Source organism: Platichthys flesus, chromosome 1 (assembly GCF_949316205.1).
Source record: "Platichthys flesus chromosome 1, fPlaFle2.1, whole genome shotgun sequence".
In the NCBI taxonomy this organism is placed as follows: domain Eukaryota; kingdom Metazoa; phylum Chordata; class Actinopteri; order Pleuronectiformes; family Pleuronectidae; genus Platichthys; species Platichthys flesus.
In genome coordinates this window covers 26,522,580-26,544,846 of record NC_084945.1, presented here as the reverse complement: position 1 = coordinate 26,544,846, position 22,267 = coordinate 26,522,580, and the positions used below count along the sequence as shown (strand labels likewise).

The 22,267-nt window shown below is 41.9% G+C and overlaps 1 protein-coding gene across 1 annotated transcript in view; it reads right to left on the bottom strand.

Moving 5' to 3' along the window:
• The window catches only part of si:ch211-186j3.6 (neural-cadherin), a 280,670-nt gene extending 262,380 nt beyond the window's left edge, over nucleotides 1-18,290 (bottom strand). Inside the window, exon 1 of the mRNA XM_062390233.1 lies at nucleotides 17,098-18,290. Coding sequence (XP_062246217.1) covers nucleotides 17,098-18,160 — 1,063 coding nt within the window. The 5' untranslated portion in view covers nucleotides 18,161-18,290. The remainder of the gene's footprint in view (nucleotides 1-17,097) is intronic.
• Between the last annotated feature and the right edge of the window lie 3,977 nt (nucleotides 18,291-22,267).

The window sequence follows — 22,267 nt, the reverse complement described above, 5'->3', positions numbered from 1 at the left end:
AGGCAACGCTATTCAACAAAAACTCAATCTCCAAAATAGAGCCTCATCAAGGTCTTGAGGCACTTCCTTACCAAATCTTAGGTGGATCCAGTCAACCCACCAAGAGAACTTCATCAAAATATATGGATTTCCTGTTGTCTGCATTTGGTGCAATGATTATTCCTGAATGTTAGCATGTTAGATCCCAATAGATCGCCCACAATCCTCCACAGTGGACCTTTAAGTGCAGGTTTTACAGCTGAAATCTCAAAATAGTTCTCAAACCGCAAAAGTGCTCTTCTGTGGATTGCTGCTCAGGAACCCTCAGAGCACTATTCTTACATCCTGATGCTGCCTGTCTTTGTGTTTAGTGTAATACACACCTCAGCAGGAGGAGAAGATGAACCTCCTTTTCTCTTCCACTACCTTAGTCACATAATTGGGGAAACGAAACATGATTTCAAATATTTCAAAAAAGCGTTTCATCAGTGGGAACGTTTGAGTGAAAGGAAGAAAAACGTTATATTAGAGAGTCACTCTGAGGTTCAGTTCATGCTCAACTGAAATATATATCGAGAGACTTTACCTTTCCAAACTGACTCTGGCTCCAGAAATTCGCTGCAGGTTTTTTTTCCTAATATTTCCTATGTGGTTTAAAGCGTGGGTGCACATGTACCTCGGGTGTCTAGGGGACCCATAAAAGACCGGAATTCGAAGCCAACAGCCGCCTCAAGCTGTAGTAAACTTTTAGAAAAGTGAATAACCTGATCAGCTACTAGTGATATTGCCTGTCATGAAATCCCAGTATCTCCTAAATGATACCAGCCTTGTTATAGCCTCGAAATGTGGTGTCTGAGAGAGTTTCCTGACACCCTAAAGCAGGGTTGTCCAAACTACGGCCCGCGGGCCATCTGCGGCCCGCTATCCATTTCAAATTGGCCCGCACTTATTGAATGCACTTATTGGAAGTTGCTTCTGATCAAAGCGTCAGCTAAATGAAAGGTAATGTGATGGACTATGGCCCAATGCATTGCAGCTGTCCCTCAGAATGCAGCCACCCCCCCCACTGTCAACAGTCCGCTCCAGGGCAAGGGGGCGTGGTGCCGTGAGTGGCCCATACCTTCGTATTTTTTTTCCAAATTTGGCCCTCGGGATAAAAGTTTGGACACCCCCACCTAAAGCTATGGCATCGAGCTGCAAACCAGCCTACGGTGCTTCAGCCAAGGCTGTAATATAACAAACTCTCACAAAGAGGAGCTGCACACGTGAGTATCGATGTTGGAGAGCATGTCACCATGTCAACATACCGCATGCCTTGTTATGCAAACTAACATAAGAAAACTGACCTTGAATTGTGATTGGATGTAATTCAAAAACACCACACCTGTGTGCTGCCAGGCTCACTCAACAGTAAACATTGTAAACAGCAGATTGATTCTTTGAATGTTGATAACTCTTAGAAACACGTGGCAGTGTTTCTTTTAAATACTCACTGGTGCACTGCATCTGTGTATCTTTGTTCATTAAAAGGTGAAGCTTCTACACCTCGGCCAAATTTTTACAATGAAAAAAAAAAAGTTACTACTTTCAGTTTCATTGGTGCCAAAAACCTGCCTCTGACACATGTCCAAGTGTTGCCCTCAATACACTAAGACAAGAGCTGACAAGAGAAATTAAAAAAAATCTGCAAATGATGGTATAGTCTAATATTATCCCACAAAGTCTCCTTATACTCACCCTGATCTCCCTACATATTAAATTACTGTAAAAATTCCACTGTGTTTGTGTGTGTGTGTGTGTGTGTTAGATATAAATGTGAATTAAATGACTCGCATGCTCACTACAAAATAGCAATTTAAATTGTAGGGTTGGCTTAAGTCCAAGAAATACATTGTCTAGCTAAATGTTTTAATACATTACTCAGCAGTTAATAAATCCATTCAATCAAATTAGAATAAAAAAAAATGGGGCATTGGAGTGAGCATGTTCTCCCTGTGTCCGTGTGGGTGGTCTCTGGGTACTCCTGCCTCCTCCCACAGTCATGGGGTTAGATTAATTGGAGACTTTATATTACATTAAATTACATATCATTTAGCTGACAGCTTTTATCCAAAGCGTAACACACAAGTTAATTCAACCAGGAGGGTAAAAACCCAGAACAGCAAGAATCAAGCAAGTACATTTTTTTACTACAAAGTACTATATTTAAGAGCCATATTAGTGCTTCTAAAGTGCTAGATTATTTTTTTTAATTTTCTTTGCTTTTTTTATCCAAGGTAGAGTTGGAAGAGATGTGTCTTTAGTCTGGTAGAGGTACAGCAGACAGAGAGTACAGGTAGAGCAGCCAGGAGGGAGTAACCATAGTCTAGGCATGAGATAACCAGAGCCTGGACCAGAACTTGTGCCGCCTTCTTTTAGATTAGATTCAACTTTATTGTCATCGCACAGTCAAAGTACATATACAACGAAATGCAGTTTAGCAATTAACCAGAAGTGCAAAAAAAGGGAGTTAAAGTGCAGAGTATTGTGCATAGAGGAATATGAAAATAAATAGGAAGTACAGTTAGAAATGTAAGTGGAATATGAACAGTATTAAGAGGTAAGGTATGATATAAGAATGATGAATACACTATGAGCAAGATAAATATAAATATGAATACACTATAGGTGGGATACGTGGGATACTACAGTAGTCCCCTTCTGATTGAGAAGGGGACACATTCTCCTGATGTTGTGCAGTCAGTATCTACAGGAACGGGTTATTGCAGTAATGTTGGCGGTAAGGGAGAGTTGACCTACGAATGTCACAACATGGTTCCTTTATATAGACCCAAGGGGTGAATGGGAAAGTGAATGGTTGTTTGTCTCTAAGAATGATGGGTCAACCCGTCACTGGCTAAACTTAATAGATGGATAGAGTTTTAAAACCAGAATGCATCTCAAGATGTCTTCATAATAAAGTTCTACTGTAAAGTGTCCTGCAGAGACAAATTTTAAGTTTTGTTTTTCAACGAAGTTTAATCAACTTACACACTGACACCAATATGCCAATGGGTCCATGAAGTCTGATCTCCTGCCTTGGACAGAGTCCTGGTGCCACAAGACCACTTCTGTCATACCTCTTGATATAGGATAGTTGGGCCATAAGGAGATAGGGCAATATATCTTTGCAACATTTTGTAAAGACGGCCCCTACTCAGCCCCTGACTGACATTTGTTTGTCATTTGTTTTGTCATTACAGAGGTCTAAATTTGACTGTTTGGCTGCCCCACTTTAATATCTGTGCTGCATTGCTCACAGAAATTCTGAAACACAACATGGTACATGAGGTTCACTCCGCTGCAGTGTGTGTGTGTGTGCGTGTGTGTGTGTGTGTGTGTGAGAGAGGCATTATTTAATTCTCAGTCTGTCTTTAATCGGATGAACTGACTTCCTCTGCTTCAGACAGGAAATCAGTCACAGTAAAGAACACCAATCATTGACCCGTCACAGTGACCCAACACAATTTGTTGAATGTGAGTATTTGTACTTCATTTAATGACTGAATACATTAGTTAACCTGCATGTGTGACTGCTGGGATTTCTATAAAATGCGTCTTTGTGCATATGGTGTGTGGAAAGGAGCGTGTTTGGAAGACATGCTCAGACACCGTCTATTGATCTGTTTGACAGTCTCGTCATGTCTTTAACACACCACAGGATTGCACAATCACTCACATTGATAGCATGGGCCACAGAGAGAGAATAAGACTCCCTTGGGGGAAAAAAGTGACGCTGAAAGAATAAGTGAAGAAAGGGTGTATGAAGCCGGCATATATAATTGACTGTGGAAAAATGTGATGTTATGCGAGGAAGGAGAAAGATTCAAGAAGACAAAAAATGGGAATGTGATTAACAAAAACGGCTGTGTGCTCGACGAGAGAGATAGCAGTAAAAGATGGAAGAGAGTGCATAACACAACAGGGAGGGAGGAGAATAAAGGGAATATGTAAGGGGAATACGAAAAAAAGATAAGAAAGGAGGAGGATGGGGTACAGAAAACTTATCAGGCATTGTGTGCGTGAGTGTGTGTGTATGCTATTATTTGATTTTCTTGGAATACAAGAAAATGGCCATAACGCTATAGTGCACGCAAACTGTTGCAAGAAAAACACTCAAAACACATTGAGGAAAAGAAAGAGGAAAAAGCGTGGAAAGTGGAAGTGACTGTGTATGATCCAAACTAAAGAGAGAAGTAACAAGAAGGAAAAAGAGAAAAAAGGATCTCTGCTGTGTGCATACACACACTCACGTGTTTGATCCAAACATAAGGGCACTAACCCTCCTACACACAAAACACACACACACACACATACACACACACACACACGCACTTGCGATAACAAGAAGACAAGCACAGACACGCAGACATTAATTGTTCCTGTTGCAGCAAGCGCTGTCAGAAAGGCTGGACTTGAGGAAGCTGCCCTGTGGTCTCTACCCACATACAAATAAATAGGCTACTCTCGCCATATTACAGACATGCACACTTCAATTAGGCAGCAGCTCAGTGGCAACGTGAACTGAACGAGGCAGAGTTCCCTCACTGAGGAGTATGAATCAAGGAGGAAGGAGGTTAGCGAACACCCAGTATCTTCTTATGAAGAGAGTTTTATTTGCATAAATACTTCTGAGTAAGTTCTACAGGCAAATATATATAACTAAACTCATTATTATAAGGTCTTTGGTCTTTGATAAGGATTTAACTCAAGAAAAAAAAGTCCACTCAGTTAATGCAAGTTTTGTCTTCTTTCATGCCCAGAGAGATTAAAGTGCTTATTTTGAACTTTACGCCCTGTTCAGACCTGCTAGTAACCTCCATCCTGAGTTGGAGTGTGTGTGGGTGTGTGTGTGGCTGTCGGAGAGAGAGAGCAAGCAGAGCAAGAAAGGGCTAAATTAACTACTGTGCCTTTACAATGAAACAAGATTTTACCAAAAGACAAAAGGATCAACATCTGGAGGTCAGTGTTAATACTTTGGTAGTGGCCACACAAAACATGCATGTGAAAGAACTGTTACATTTAGGGATGGGCATAATTAATCGACGATCAATTAATTGATCATTAAGAATTTCCTCGATGAAATTATTTTTTCAACAAGAAATTCACTAATTACACATTTGACCACAGGGGGCAGTGTTTGAACAAAAAACGCCACAGGCCTACTCAGTTACCTGCGACTGGCTGCGAGTTACCGTGTATTTCCATTTCCAAAGTAAACATGAAGAGGTCATGGCGAAGTGTAGAGTGGGACCATTTTGAGTTAAAAAATGACTTGGTTCACTGCCAATACTGCGAAGCCATCCCCGAGACTGGGGGAGACGAGGAGCCTGCGTTGTCTGGCACGGACGAGGGGAGCGCAAAAACCGGAGCCGCGGCCAGGCTATCCAAGTTAGCACGGAGCTACCTGTGTATCACGGGGACGTCAGTCCCCTCAGAGTGTCCACCTGAACTTACAGGATTATTCAGGGCTGAATTTATTATCAGCTCTAAACTGGGGTTTAGAGACTTTTTCTCCTGACCTGTTTGGACCAATTAAATCTCTGATCCTCAGCAAAAAGGACAAACTCATGGTGTTTACAAAGCAAATTCTGAGCAATGTGTTATGATATAAAACAACCAATGACAGAAAAAAGCAAAAGTACACTAAGACTGATGGAGTTTCTTAGTAAATTCTGATTCAAAAGAAAAATTCCTGAGTGCAACGCAGACAAACATTTTGACAAAAAATGATTATTTCAACAGTTTCATGAAACACTCTTCACCATAAAGAGTAAAGATTTTGAATGTTGTTCTAACACAAATATAACGTTGGAATTTATTACAGGACATATATGATGACTGAAAGCTGTATTGTTTTTGTAACCTAGCCAAACTTGGCTCAAAAGTATGTTTTTCTGATAACTTTTCATCAATCACAAACTAATTTTGAAGAAACAACAGACGATCCAAAGTGGTAGTGAAATGGTTGAACGTTAGAGGGCAACACAAATTATTTATATTAATCTTTATATTATTATTTCTATTACTTATATAATGGCACCATTAGACTTAGTATGGATAACAGTGTTTTACCAACACATCCCACCCACCAGACACACACACACACACACACACACACATCTTGGTGGCAAATCAATGTTTCTTCTATAAAGAACATTTTCTCTAGACTTATAGATTCATAGTGCTGCCCCAAGTCTCCTCTCAATTTCATTCCCCACTATAGGTAGAAGCACTCATTATTCCAAAAACCATGACAGGCTATGATAGATTGAAATTAATCTTCCACTTTCTTAAATCAGTTGGGTATTATATGGGCACTCAGTCTGCAAACAAAGGAGAAAAACCCTGCCCAGATTGGTTCTTACCAAAGATCCATTTTACAATTACTTCCATTAGCTATAAGCCGTGTCTGACTCCACCAACCTGCTATTTTTTTAGCTCTATGCTAAGCTGAGGAAGTAGAACATATAATGGAGTGCAAATACTGTAATCATTAAAAATGACCAGCTTCACCGACTGAGCCACTGAGCACAAAATATGTTCTTAAGTAAATACTTAGAGCTTAAAAGTGATAGGAAGACTTAATCTGTAATACAGGGAAATAATGGGACGGACACTAGCAGGAGGAAATGAAAGAGGACAAAAGAGAATGAGGAAGCTTGGGGAGCCACATGATTATGTGGATTTGGTTATTAAGAGCTGCAGGCACAAGACACTCACCATCTGACTAACTGCTTTACATTCACAATAATGACATTTAAGTAATAAGATAGAAGGTCACTGTAAATCAAACACTGGATGGGTAATAACGTTAAAATATGCTGATTATGACACGGCAACATGGGCGACGATGCTGCTGTTAAAATACATAAATGACAGACCGTAACTCCAAAGGCACGAGGCTGGCATTAAAGGGAGCAGAGGTGCAATTGTAAAACAGTCGAAATTCCATTAAAAAGGTAAGCTGCAGTGCTAAAAATCTAATTTATTTCCCAGGAATTGAAATTGATCTTGGCACAAATTGCCGCTGCCAAGCACAATGAATTATTCATGATGATATATTTTTGGAGGATGTAACAATTCAAGTGGACAGTGGACTGACACATTAACACTGGAAATCCTCACAGAAATCTCAATCCAGCTTTGCCTGCTCTTCAATGGATCTGAATCAGTAATCAAATCATTAATATGGGGGGACGAATGAATAGATTTGAGATAGATTGAGTCCGAGAGACAACAGGTTAAAATTGAAGCAATTCTCTACAGATTCTAAAAATCAAGGTCAAGAGGCAAAAAATGACTTTGTGAGGTCACAGCGACCTTGAACTTTGATTCTTGAGTACAACTGAAGGTTTATACCAAATTTGTGGGAAGTCCCTGAAGGCGTTCTTGAGATATTGCGTTCATAAGAATGGGATGGATGCATGGACGTCTGCATTATCTGTTACAATAGAGCAAGTCACAGCCTTCAGTCAAATTACTTTAGCATAAAGACTAGAGGAAGGCAGTTACCCTGTTTCTCATTTGAACATGCTGATCAGACCATTCTGTTACATTCACACAGAGCCAGGCTTTAGACTGTTACACAATTTTCAGAATATATTAAACATTTCTATTAACCAGATTCTACAATGCAATCATCTCATTGTGCCAACATGATTTTATCCTAGCAACTCAGTAGTTAGAATAAACATTGACTCCTTCCCTCAGTTCAAATCCTCTCTCAAAACCCACTTTTTCAGGATTGCATTCTCACTGTAGTTGCCATGCTGTTTTTACTTGCACTTTTAATTTTAATTGTTTTGTTATTTGTTTGCTCCTGTTTTAAATTGTAAAGCGTCCTTGAGTGACATGAAAGGCGCTGTGAAATAAAATGTATTATTATTATTATTATTATTAATAAAATGTACTTATTTTTAAATGATGGGGTATCTAACATTTACTGTTGTTGTACACCCTGATCAACCTTGTGTCATGATTTTTCTAAAGGTGCTCCGATTGTTCGGCTACCGATCACTCCCTCTGATTAGTATGATCAGCAATCTCTGTGAAGGCCGATCAGAGGAGCCAATCAGATGAGGCAAAACAAACAGCTCAACAGAGATCGAAAGGAACTGAGATGGCTCACTCGTTATTTTTCAGTAAATACTTTTGTATTTTAAGTTATGTAGTTAATTGATGAAAACGTATAATTTTTTTCCCAGAGCTGAGTGGAAACAGCTAACGAGCGAGGCATCCTGCTTCTCTTCTCATTGATTGCACTTGAGAGATGAGCAAGGCAGCTGTTGCCTTGCCAATTCTGAATAGTTGTCAAGTGAATTCATGATACTTTCTGACTCCTGATTTTATACGATGTAAATATAGTTAAATAATTAATGCTACATGAAACATATAAGGCTTTAAAATTGAGATCCGAACGCTCAGGTCAAATTCAGCAATGCGTCCTTGGCCACATTGAAGGATCTTCTCTTCTCTGTGATGCAAATGACTTGTTGGTGCTCGCGTTTAAGCAGCAGATGTTTGTGTTCCGCAATATCACCAGGCTCCCTTTAATATCGTGCACTTTTGAGAGTTGTTGAGAGAAGAGAGAGCCTGTCACGGCCCAGTAGGACAGACTCTGCGAACAGGACCCACATTTCTCCTTTCTCCGGTATTAATGCTTTCTTCATCATCTACCTGTGAGGTGAAAACCTCAGGAAGTGTGTGTCCTGCTCATAGAGTTCAGTTATGAGATCCTGCACAGCGTCACCGCTGCCGCTGCTGATAGCGCACTCCTTCGGCCTCTGGCCCTCTGGTACATCTCTGCAGTCTGTAAGCCTGTATACAGCACCCCCCAGGGCCTTTACCTTCACTAGCATGCTTCTATCATTGATCCTTCCTACACCAGTCTGTAGGTGAACCAGCTGTCTCACTTGTCCACCTGTTGTCTTCTTTCACTGTATATTTATTGACTGGTTCCTTATACCGCTCTGCAAAACGAGCATGTTTTAAAATGGAAATGTGAGTTCTGTGCATAAAATGTGAGAGGAATCCATCCCCCCGCCATGAATGGAATACATAAATAGATGTAGCACTGTGACACTAATGTTGAGCATATGAGGGTAAAATTGTCAGCTGTCCGCAGGTAAGAATATGTGCTGCACTTCTCCTTCACCTCTAGTGACATGGGACCACTTCCAGATTCATGATTAGATGTGTTCACCTGCTCCTGGGAAGGCAAGGTGACTGACAGACTGAAATACCTGAACAACTACTGGATTATTTGCCATGAAATTTGTATAAACATTGCTGGACATTGAGCCTCTCGGGGCAACGGCCAATATTAGGGGTCTTCCAGTGTAGACAGTGGATATTCGGGGCCAAGACTCTCTCTTACATTTACTATAAAGTGTTCACAGTCCAACACGCTTCACTCGAGTGGAACGTTTCTCACAAACAGACATATGTTGGTGTTTTAGTTCCAGGCTGCATGTCTAATCTAATGTCTATTAACAACTATCTATAAACAATTATCTGATTATATATATACAACGGATAAATTAAATATTTGCTAGCTCGATGCATCTCAGTCCATTTGCTATGCCTATTTTCTCTCCACTCTTTACCTGTGAGCAAACAAAGGTTGCTCAAACGTGATGGGTCAAACGACAAAGAAACCAAAAGGCTTCACTTGTCCACTAATGGCATTTGTTCTTTTTGCCATTACATTCTGCATATTCACATGAAAAATCTGTTTGTAGAAATAACCAACATGTCCCCACACTTTTGCTCATAACCAAATAACAAACTTTTTGATATTTTCCCCACCTTTAGCTCTGCTTTAAGTTTAGACATAGTTAGCAAATATCATATCTACATTGACATACCAACAGAAAACATATAAGTACAGCCAAAACTATTGACTGATCTTGAATTTATGAACCATGCAAAGATGTCAAAACATTTTACTGTTCCAGTTTCTCAAACGTAAAGATTTGCCAATATTCTACATAAGTATTTTCATAATTCTAAATGGCTCAGTGAGTTTGACATTAGGACTGATCTTTAGACAAAAGCAAATACAAAGGTTTCACTTTGGCCTCCAGACAGTGACCTGAATATTCATAAACCAAACAAATATTTATATATCTAAGAAATAATCAGAAGCTTAATCCATAGTGAAATAATCATTGTTTACAATGAGTTTTTCAAGATAAAATGCCTGAGGCATTGTGACATCCCCACCAGAGCATCTTTACTTTTGGTACAAGCCACTGCTGAGATATTTTTTTTTGTTTCTCATTACTGTGAATATTACTGAACCTCACAGATTACCATCAGCACATGGAGGGCCTATCCCGGTCTCCACGGTGCATTTGGATTTAGACACAAATCTGCTGAACCGCTCTGTGTCACACACACACTAAAAAGGCTGGACGACAACACTGTTATTCAGGAATAAATGATGGTGAGGCTTTCAGAGTCTCTGGCAATGACAGATGGTGGAAAGAGGGAAAAGTCTATTAAAAAAATCACTTTCATCATCTTTATCTCCTGTGAAGCACGACAGAAGGAGAGAGAGGACAGTTAATGACTAATAATATAACAAACAATGTCAGGGGGTGGAATGGTGCCGCCAGTTACTGTAGTGTGACTGTCAAATAGGACTAAAACATTGTATTACACCTGAATGGCAGTTACCTGATTGTTAACCTAATTGTGTGGGCATTTTCTGGGGTGTTGAAACAGCTTTAGAATAATTCTGTTTAAACTGCCTAATCGCCTCAATCTCATTTAACTTTATCATCTGGAACCTCAGCTTCCATTCTCAAACAACAACTGATCGTGTCTGAGACATTGAGCCTGATTCCTACTGCTCATTTCAGCTGCAACATCTACATATGTCACTTATTCTTCAGACACACTTGCTTTCGCTGGCTCACACATGCAGACATGGTGTATTTTATTTTTGAACACACTTAACTGAAACTGCTCGACAACCCACCACTTGAGCTGCTGGTGAACCCCTGGTTGAATCCCCCTCCCCCCCCTCCACACCATTTTCATGATGAAACAGTGGGAAATTATATCAAGTGTTTTGTAAGGGAGAAGAAAAATGTATATTGTCATCGAATAGCAAAGGAAGCATTACAGCAACATAGGCTAATAAGTGCTGAAGTAGTCAACTGAGTACAAGACATAAATTACTGTAAATAAGAGTACAGCCAAAATAATTGGCCAATTAATCAATAAATTGCCTTTTCTCAAGGAAGGAAGTCAAAATATTTCATTATTCCCCTTTCCCTGATTGTTGAAATTTGCTGCTTTTTGATAAAAGAATTTAACAAATTTAGATGTTTTTGTACAAAAACAGATTTCAATTAGGGCTCTGAATGAATGTGACAACATGCCTCACTGTTTACTAAATATTTATCAAACGGAAAATGTTTCATTCAATGGGGAAAATATCAGAACATGTATCCATGGTGTTTTCAGTCTCAAACAGAAGAGAGATGAAGAAAAATAAACTACAGTCAGGGTGGACAAAGCCCACATATAGTTATGCTACTTGCAAATGAGCAGAAACCAGTAGTGCTATTGTCACCATTACTGTGGCGATGTGGGCCCTGGCAAGTTGGCACCCATCTGACGGTATCTCAAGCTGAGAACTAGGATTTCTACAAACTCTAGTTGGCAAAAAAAACTGGTGAAAGTCCCATTAACTCATCTGAGTGTGACTCAAATGTTCTCTATGCTTCTCCACAGCAAATGAAAGCAAATGAAAAGAGTAATCAGAAATGCCTTTGGTAGCTAAATTATTTTTGCTGCGGCGGTGCACAGAGTTTTCAATTTCCATGTTTTTTAATGAGCCATCTACACAAAAGACAGAAACAATAAAAACAAGAATTACTGGGCAATGAAGAGACAAGAAGGGAGGAGAGGGTGAGCTTTCGGGGAGGCACTGGAAAGTCTGCTGTGTGTTGCAGATTAGCCAACAGGTCCCCCAACCTGAGGGACCACATAGACTATTTGTCTTCGCCATTGGATACAACCCATAGAAGCATCTTCTGATACAGTGATCTATGGTGGCAAGCCAATCAGATGTTTGTTGTCATAGTTACCATCTGGGTCAACTCATGGAATGGTCATGCATGAATATAACAACAATGACCATCGGTTTTAAACTGTCTTCTAACTCCCGCCCTTGTTCTGTTATACAAAAAGTGAAGGCTGTACGCACCAACTACCAATGTACTCTAAGCTGGAGAGAAATTTACAGTCTCTTTGAATGACGAGCCGAGCCGAGTGTGTGCGTCAGAGTCTGTATGAATTATTTACAGAAAAGGAAATACAGTTAAACGAGACAAGAAAGACGTTCAAGTGTCTTTGCATTGGATAAGTGTGGGTTAATGTGGCTAACCTGTGTGCGTGTGCATAGGAAAAAAAAATATGCCCTTTGAAATAACTAAAGAGATACAGACCGTGTTTCATCTCAGTAAACAAAAAATGAGCAACATATGCAGCTCACAGGCATCCCTCACTTCCATCTGTCTGGATACGTTCATTTGGCAAATCGGAACTCACAATAAGCAGATTGTTGTATTTTGTGGCTGAATGTATTGTGTGTGAATGTTGTGTGAATGTTGTGTATGTGTGTGTCTGTGTGTGTGTGTGTGTGTGAAGCCTAAAAACACATTTTAATATAGTAACTGTTTACAGGTCTTTGCTCATATGTGTCTGCACATCTACTCCTTTTTGTTAAAACCTTTTCCATCGTAAACACTGACCATGTCCGAACCAGCGGTCCTCATGGGGACCAAATCTGGTCCTAACGAGGAGATGTGAATTGTGATTAGGTTATGGTTTGGGGGTATGCATGAGGTCATGGTTAGGGTTTTTGTTGGCCACAATAAATGGAAGTCAATGAAGAGTCCTAATAAGGTAGCGTTAAAGACTTGGTCTTCATCGTCTGCACACGTAAATATGCAGAGATGTATGAGCAAGATATGAGCTTCCCATTTACTAAAATAGACATGGTCAAAGGGCTGTGTATACATCTGGAGGTGGAGATGGAAATCCCCGCCAAGTAGCAGATATTTAATTGAAATCTCTCACTTACAACAGTTTTACATGTTCACTGAAACAAATGTCGCCCTGTATTGTGGAAGATTTTTTCTCACTGAGAATTGACACCCTAGATTTCCTGGTTTAGTTCAGTTCACATCTCTGTATTATTTTTATCATGAAAATCACACATGTAAATTGCAGAAAACTGTTATGTATTTACTCAAACAGGTAAAATCTTGTGATTACGTTGTAATAATAGATAGACCATCCATAGACTAACACTACAGTCAATCTGATGTGGAGCTAAATGTCAAAGGGCTGTGTATACATCTGGAGTTGGAGATGGAAATCCCCGCCAAGTAGCAGATATTTAATTGAAATCTCTCACTTACAACAGTTTTACATGTTCACTGAAACAAATGTCGCCCTGTATTGTGGAAGATTTTTTCTCACTGAGAATTGACACCCTAACAGCTCTATGAATCTTTTTTGTCCATGCATGCGATTGGCTCTCAATGGCTGCCCTGCTACACAGCTGTAACTGAGCAGCAAAGAAAGTCAAACATCTGGATAATGTTTGGAATTCTTCAATACAACTCCCAATACTGGTTACTGATGCAAAAAAAAGGGTTAGGGTTATAAAAGTGTGGCTAGCAAAGTGTATTCTCCACAGGTGCGTAAGTGGGAGGAAAGCAAAGACATGTACATTTAAAAAGTAGAAAACATATTGTGGCTTTTTTATGAGGATAAAACTCTGGAGATGGACAAAGGACTTGATTGTGACTAATCAAATTAATAATTTAACTACTAATCCCAACAATCACCTCATTAATCATTGGCCAACAGGAATCAAAGAAATTAGTCACATTGGCTGTTTCAAAAGGGGAGGAAGAACCTTTGGGGGAAATAAACTACACGCTTAATTGGTGTTCTTTTAGATTTTGGCATATGTTTTTATGAGGAGAATAAAAAAGAAGGAAGCAAGCTATCTTTACTCTCACATTTAATTTCAATTATAATGTGGATGGTGATTTTCTTGCTCCCTTGATGTGGCTGTGACCTGGTGTATTTCTCTTTTGGTGTGTCAATGTGACAAGGATCAGTCCCTGATATTCCTGGAGCTCGGCAGCACTTGTGGAATGAACCACGAACCCAGACAAGATGAAGAAGTGATTGCAGATCCTGATACTTGACGCTTCAAGCCTCACGCGCACACACACACACAAGACCGTCCTTCCAAGAATCATGTCAGAAGCTCCCTCCCTCCACCCTGTGTTAAAGTGGGCCGCCGCTCAAATTAAATCCCTCGAGTGAGAGTGGAAGTAAGAGTGAGAAAGTAAGAGAGAGAGAGAGAGAGAGAGAGAGAGAGAGAGAGAGAGAGAGAGAGAGAGAGAGAGAGAGAGAGAGAGAGAGAGAGAGAGAGAGAGAATAAGTGAGACAGGGGGACAGACAGAGTGAATGAGATGGTATTACAGGGATAATGCGAGCAGATGGAGGGAGGTCGAGGCTCGAGCAGGACTCTCCACTCCAAATGGATTAAAGGACTTCAGCTGAGCCACCGACAACCCAGCGGATGCAGCGTCCATCCCGCAGGAGACAACGAGCCGATTCCCCCCCCCCCCCCCCCCCCCCCCTCCACACACACACACACTCACACACACACACACACACACATGCACCTGCTGCTGAGCCCGGAAATGAAAACTTGCTGTCTTTTGGCATGACACAGTAAACAGTCAGGTCATGGAAATGTATTTCCCACTGCCCCACACTCTCCAGAAAAAAACTGATAAAAGATTAGGCTTTTAGGCTTTGAATAAAAAACATCAATTTATGCTGCTCTTTAAACTTTAGGTCAACTTGCAGCCTGTTGGAGTGGAAGCACATCCACATTCAGAGAAAGGTGCAATGTGAAGATCCAATCAACCAAAACAGAAATGGATTTGGCCAAATAATCCAAAAATAAACATTATTGTTTCATAAAATGGCAGAAGATACTCCATGTAGCTGCCGCTCTTTTTAAAATGAGATTTGTTTTGTTCCTCCAGCATCAACATTTTTACAATATAGTCTTCACAAGAATGTCAAAATAAACCGTTACCATTGACAGTGATAGAAAAACATCATCTATAAACACATTTATCAGCATTGTTCTCTCCATCCATATCCAAACCACTCCTCCTTCCAGGTGGCAGGGGGGCTTAGGCCAATGCCAGCCAACACTGAGCTAGAGGAACGGTACACAGGTCAGGTAAACACTCCATCACAGTGCTGATACACAATGACAAACAGCCGTCCACTCATATTTGTATCTATAAAGTCAATTTAGAATTATTTTTGTCCTTAGCTGCATTTCTTTGGACTGTGGGAGGAAGCCTGAGCACCTTGAGAAGGTCCCTGGGAGAACATGCAAACTGCAGGAGAGAGTGTCGGCCAGCAGATTCAAAACCCAGAACCTTCCTGTGACAATGCAAACATCTACTACACAATTTATCTTCTTGTGTAAATGTGGATGCAAAAAGTCTGAGTGCCTCCCCAGAATCAAACACCAGCTTAGCAGCTCCATTCTCTATGATGGAACTCTTCGAAGGATGACGCTGCAATCCTGCAACGGTAAGATGAAGTGTCACAGTGAGCAGTGTAATGTATCGCTTTTTCCCCCATCAATACCAAAGTGTTTAAGATGGAAATTAATGTGACAAAAAGCCAACTCTGCATGCAGTTACTGGGAGTGTAAATTCGCATTGTGTGCCAACAGCATGCTCAGCTTCTTTTCTGCATCAGGAAAGTTCACATTACTGCAACCAATAGGTTGCATTGATCGGGTCACTCCCCCAGTCAAGTGCCGTTAACTAGTTCGGATGGAACAAGCTGTGGAACTGCTTCCGTCTGGCAAACTTACACAGACACAGACAGATTTATGTTTAGATATAGAACCAACTGTCAACTTCACTGTAGATTCTTTCCAGGAGGATATTTGTTTTTGCAGCCTGCTCTATAGTCACCAGTACGCAGTGACACCTTTAATTAGCCCAGTGGTTCATTCCTTCACATATGTTTTTTTGGATGTGGACGTAGCTGTATGTTAACCCCCCCTCTGTGTTTCCGCTCTCAATGTGCTCTATCCGCTGGTGATAATTAACCTGTCGGTAAAGTGGCCATCATGCACCGCTCTTCTCTCATTGACATCCCAGCATCTGTCGCTGTAGGCAGCAGCCGCAGCAGAGGATATCTTCATGTTGCCTTAATTCATCCAAACACATGAATCATCATCAGCACTGAGACATGTTACTCAGATTAACGTCTACTGTAATCACTGGACGCTTTGACACCACTCACAGCCAGACTCCCCCCTGGGCAAGCCTGGTCTCCTCTCATCTCAGAGTCTGAGCAGGGCTGCACCTGGGTAGTGAATGGAAATGAGGCAGCCCAGGAATAGTGATGTTGTGAAGAGAGGGAGCAAGGTACCCGCTGCACATCACCTGTTGTTACTGCTACTCCTTTGAAGGGTTTCCTCCCTCCTCAAACACACATAACTCTCAAGTGCAATGTTCTGGACCCATGGCTCAGGATCCCCCACCGGAGAAAAGTTCAAGAAGCAACATTAAACCATACGATTTATCAAGTTATCTGTAGAATAAAGAATTATTATGTCCATCTCCACTGTCTCTCTATTAAGATACATTCAGCTACAAAGTAGAATGCTTGTGAGACTGGTGGAAAGAGAGGATCATTTGGACCGTGCGTATTTACGCACCACATTCATTCAGAAATGTAAAGAAAATGCCACAAAAAAAAAGTCTGATATTGGTGTGACAAGTGTTTGGAAATGTATGCTTATATTTTGCACAACCAGTCTGCCAAAGGAGGCACAGGATAACAGAAATGCGCGCGTAAATGATCATGTTCAATTCTGTGTCTCACTTGTCTCTCTCCTTATCTTCCCCATGCTCATTCACACACAAACTACCCGTCGCTAACTCACACTTAGACACCTTCACACACGCGCGCGCTCGGTATCTGGCTCACCTCTTTTATCCTGAACTTTGACGCTGATCTCCACCAGAGGCTCCGTCTCTCGGTCCAGTCTCCGTGATATCACTATATCCCCGCTGTCCCGGCTCACGCTCACCGGTGAGCTCTCCGCGTCGGGCTCCACCAGTTCGAACGTGGCTGACTGAAACCTCACAGGGTTCAGGTTCATCACCACTGAACCGATCCCTGCATCCTCGGACACGTTGATGAAAACGGGGCTGTCTGACTCCAGCACCGACCTAGTCCTTCGCGCTGGAACTTTAACTTGTGATGTTGGTTTACGTTTGCCCGGTTGGGGGTTCACCGAGGGCACCATGGGCCACTGTCTGGGACTGATCTCCACCGAAACGCACTCACTCGTGCGCGGTGGCCACCCGCGGTCCCGGGCAAACACCTTAAACCGAATCGGTTCATCCAGACCGAGGATGGAGTCCACCAGGAGGATGTCGCCGGTTTTCGGCACCGCATAGAAACTCCCGTTCTTAGGCAGGGCGAAGTAGATGAGCTCCGCGTTCTTGCCGCTGTCCTCGTCGCGCGCAGTGACCCCGTAGATGGCCGTGCGGAGCGCAGTGGCATCATCCAGGCTCAGTTTCACATCGGCACCGGCGAAGGTGGGCTGGTGGTCATTCGTGTCCAGGACGTCCACCTTGATGGACGCCACTTCAGCCACCACCGGGGAGTCCCCGTCATCCTCCAGGGTCAGTGCCGCGCATTGCCCGCAGCACAAACCCAGACCCAGTGCGTATTCAGACCGCTCCTCTCGGTCCAAGACGCCAGAAGTCTTGAGTAAAATATTTCCCCGTTTGTGGTGCGCAAACACACGGAAATTGTCGCTCCCGTCCCCCAGGAGTTTAAAGTGCGCCGCAGCTGATCCGGATCCCTCGGTAGCGCACAGTCTCTGCGAGTTGAGCCGTTTCAACGGGACGCTCAGTCCGTTGACACGGGAGCCCGGAGACGAGTTCTCAAACACATGCCCGTGAAAGAACGGCACCTGCTCCACGGTCGTATTCCCAAGTGCGCACGAAACCAAAAAGGGTAAAAACGCGACCCACATCATGACTGGATGTCTCACAGGCTCCGCTGCTCTAAAGCGCTCGCGCTGCGCAGAGGTACATGGGGGATGTTTCTCCTCTTTTCGCTCTATCGTGCAAAACTTCCATCAGATCGGAGCGCACACATCTGTCGGCACCATGCTCCAACTCGACACAGGAGAACTTTTGTGTGCGTGTTTGTGGTGTGTGTCCTCCTCCTCCTCCTCCTCTGGCTGCTGTCTCACCAGCAGCGCTGTCTGTCTGTGCGCGGCCCAGGAAATAAATGCCTCTTACCGCTCGAGCGCGCGCTTACCTCCGCTCCCTCCTCGCTCTCTTTTGCGTGCGTTGTTTTCCGATCTCACGCGCGGGAAACACAGTTAATCTTGCTGAAAACTGTGCGCAGCCGCGTCGGCTTCCCTCTCATGTGGCTCGCCTCTTATTAAAATTAAGTCGATTCTCTTTCGACCTCGCATGCACTGAGGAGCCTCGGGTCAGCGGGATGATATTGCACCCAACCGGCATGCTTTACGCACGCTTTGCCAACAGCCCGGCGCAACGGGAATGAACTTCTCAGCAAAGCAAGCAGCACAGACTCGAATCAACTCGCGTGCTCGGGGCGCGCCCACCTAAACACCCACACGGCCACAGCCAACAGCGCGCAGTCGTGTGCGTGCTTGACTGTGCGTGTCTGCTTGTTTGAGCCGGGGGGAAGTATTCCTCAGGGAAACAACCCGACCTGCCTTCTCCCAGTGATCAATGTCCATTCTTGCACGTCCAGATCCATCACTCCTTTTTCCAATAACACGCCAGTGCATTGGATTAAAATAATGTAAAAATCGATCATTTTAAAACGCCTCCAGGGTGGTGTTGGGGTAGGGGGGTGCAGGGTGAAAATAAAGGTTTACAGCGTCAGGCAAAGAATCATGAGCTGTCTGTATGTCACAGTCAAGTGCCCTGTGTTTTGTTTTGGAGCCGGTCGTCTCCGGGGGCGTGTGAATGTCGCTGGCAAGTCCCCAGCAAAATGAACAGTCTCGAATTTAATATGAGATATTTGCTTTCATATATCAGCTTTCACTTCCATATCTCCTCTCCACATGCAGATGGGACTGAATACCAAATCAACAAGATTCATGCAACATCTCTCCACGTGGATCCGTGTTAATAAATCTGAGGCGGTAGATCTGGGGCAGTGCTGCAGGGTCATTAGCTCGTCCGAAGAAAGCAGCCTCATGTTCGGCCCTTTGTTTCGACTCCCACCCACTGAACACAATGCAACCGATGCAGTTTGAAAAGTTTCAAATGAGCTCTCCTTTGATCACACTCACTCACACACGTTTCAGGCTGAACAGCGGAGCCGTGTTCATGTGTTGAGTCAAAGTTGGGCTCGTGTGGGAGTGAATTTCCATCAGTGTTTAGCATAACTTTTAAACTCAGGATGTGAAGGTGAGTTTCCCCCCGCAGCGTTTCACGAATGAATAAAAAAACGCATTTGATTCCAAAGGGCCACATCCAACCAGGACGTACATCTGAAACAGGGCGCACAATGTACCACATGGTGCAGCTGAAGAGGCACTGAGTGTTAAAAGTTGTATCTGAAGCTGCCTGTGGCCTTGGCTAAAATAATAGTTCAACTTGTTTATGGCAGACTAAATTATCAAGCCTTCACCGAAGAAATGATCTAAGTACTCTATATGCTGCTTTACTGTTGATAACTAAACAGCTAAATTAGCTCACCCTCGACTGATTACGTTATAATACTTTTAATTAAATAAATGATGAATACTTTCTCCACCACTGGAACTATAATAAGAATTCCTCCTCAACTAAAACATAGAATTATATGAAATAGAAAATAAGATAATCAGGTTGTTGGATTTGGGAGTCCAATACGCTCCTCAACCTACCATAAAGCTAATCATTAAAGTGATTTCACCACTTGATTATAATTAGGGTAAAAACGAAACTGACTGAATATTATTTTGGACCAGTACAGTTTAAAATCTTTATTAGATCACATCAGCATAAAATATTAAATACAAATTTCCTCTGTACATGTGTCCCTCATTTTATATTTCATTTCATTGTGCAGTATTTACCAAATGATATAAAATGTATTAATAGATAAAATAATGTATTTTTTAATTACATTGCCATGGACGCGCATCGTCATGGACAAATTTTCAAAGCAACAACAAGCAGAGGGAGAGAGGTGGGGCGACAGACAGAGATAGATTTGGTCAGCCGTTAAGCTTCGCTGTGGAGTAATATTCCCCACTGTGGCAGTGACAATGGCCCAGTGAGCACCAGACTGAATCATCTCCTTCTCTCATCTCTTTGTGTGTATGTTTGCAGCTTTGTTGGATTTGAAATAAAACCCATTATGCATTATGCACTTCCCATAACTGTTTGCTTATTCATATTGCAGCCCGTCAGTATTACAGACAGCTTTTCATATGACCGGCCTCAGGAAAAGTCACATACTCCAGTTGGAATACCAATAGCCTTTGAAGATGACAAACAGCACTTTTACGCATTTGCTATCAAACAGGACGTCTCCAGTGTATGATCTGTGCTGAAAAGCCACGAAGCAACATACAATCACAACTTCACTTAAGTAAAGTCCAGGAGGGGGGGCAGGGAGAGCAATACACAGAGGTCGAAAGTCTTGCCAGTTTAAATTAATGTAACTGATAGCTGCATTATAATGTGCCCTTAAAAAGACTATAACAGATACAACTTTTTGATTGTAACAGCATGTAAGGTCCTGTTATCATAAATGTTCATTTGACCTGTCTGAAATGTTAAAGTTACCATGTTTTCTGTTTTTCCTCTCCTTCAGCTTGTTTGGAAATGGACACATCCTGAGATCGCATAGTTAAGAGTTATCGATCATAAGAACATTGTTACAGTAGCAACAGCTCCACTAATTTCCCCTACTAAGGACCAGGCGGGTCTTTATCAATATTTTTCTCATTGCCAACAGAACTCAGTGGAAAGATAACAGTGTCAGTCTCTCATTACTTTCTGACTTTCCTCTTCTGTGAACACAAGCCCTCTCCTACTGAACCCATACCATTTTAAAAATGAGCCACAACTGTTTATTTTATTCATTTTTTCTTTTGAAAAGGTTAAGTCACACCCTGAAACAGTTGGTCCCCACAATGAAGTTTATAGCAAACATTGTTCAATTTTGTAATTATTTTTGTAATTACTTTTAGAGGCGGATTAATTCACACGTAATTCACACAGCTGGGTTCATGGTGACGACGGAACATATCTCCCAATGCAACAGGAAGACCCCAGCTGTCCTAATTTAAAGAAACGGTCCAATTAAAATGTACTATATATAATCATTATATATATATATATCAGACTGTTGGATACAAAGAGCAAATCCGATTTCCTTTTTAATTCTTAAGTTACAAATCAGTGTAACTCTCTGAGTAAAGTAAGAGAAGAGTCTGCATTTCTATTTAGTCTTTTTGATTGACGTATATTCAATCAATCAATCAAATTTATTTGTATAACCCATATTCACAAATCACAATTTCTCTCATAGGGCTTTAACATGGTGTGACATCCTCTGCCCTTAACCCTCAACAGGAGTAAGGAGAAACTACTAGAAAATTATTTTAACAAGGTAAAAAGAAGGTAAAAACCTCAGCGAGAGCCACATGTGAGGGATCCCTCTCACAGGACTGACAGAAGTGCAATAGATGTCAAGTGTCAACAAGAACATCATCAAGATAAAAGAACATCATCAAGATATTGTAATACTCAGTCTGGGTTAGGGTTGTGTCCTCTGTCCTAACCGGAGTTACACAGCACTCACTGCTTCACTCAACATTGGGCCGTAGACGTGTCAGCTCGGTGTAAGGCCTGTAGGTGGGGTGAGGCAGCTACCTTCTGCAAGACAATGGACTATTCCCTTTCTACCGACTCCAAGAATCCATTCATTATTTACCTGCTCTTAATGTTCTTCACTGGCCTTCTAACATCAGCCTCTACAACGGGACAGACAACAATCACCTGGCTCAGTGAATACCTGCTGCTTGTGAGGGCCACATTTTAATTATGCTTCATTAAATGAAGAATCTGTAATGCCAGGTAATAGAAAGAAATGTAACTAATTA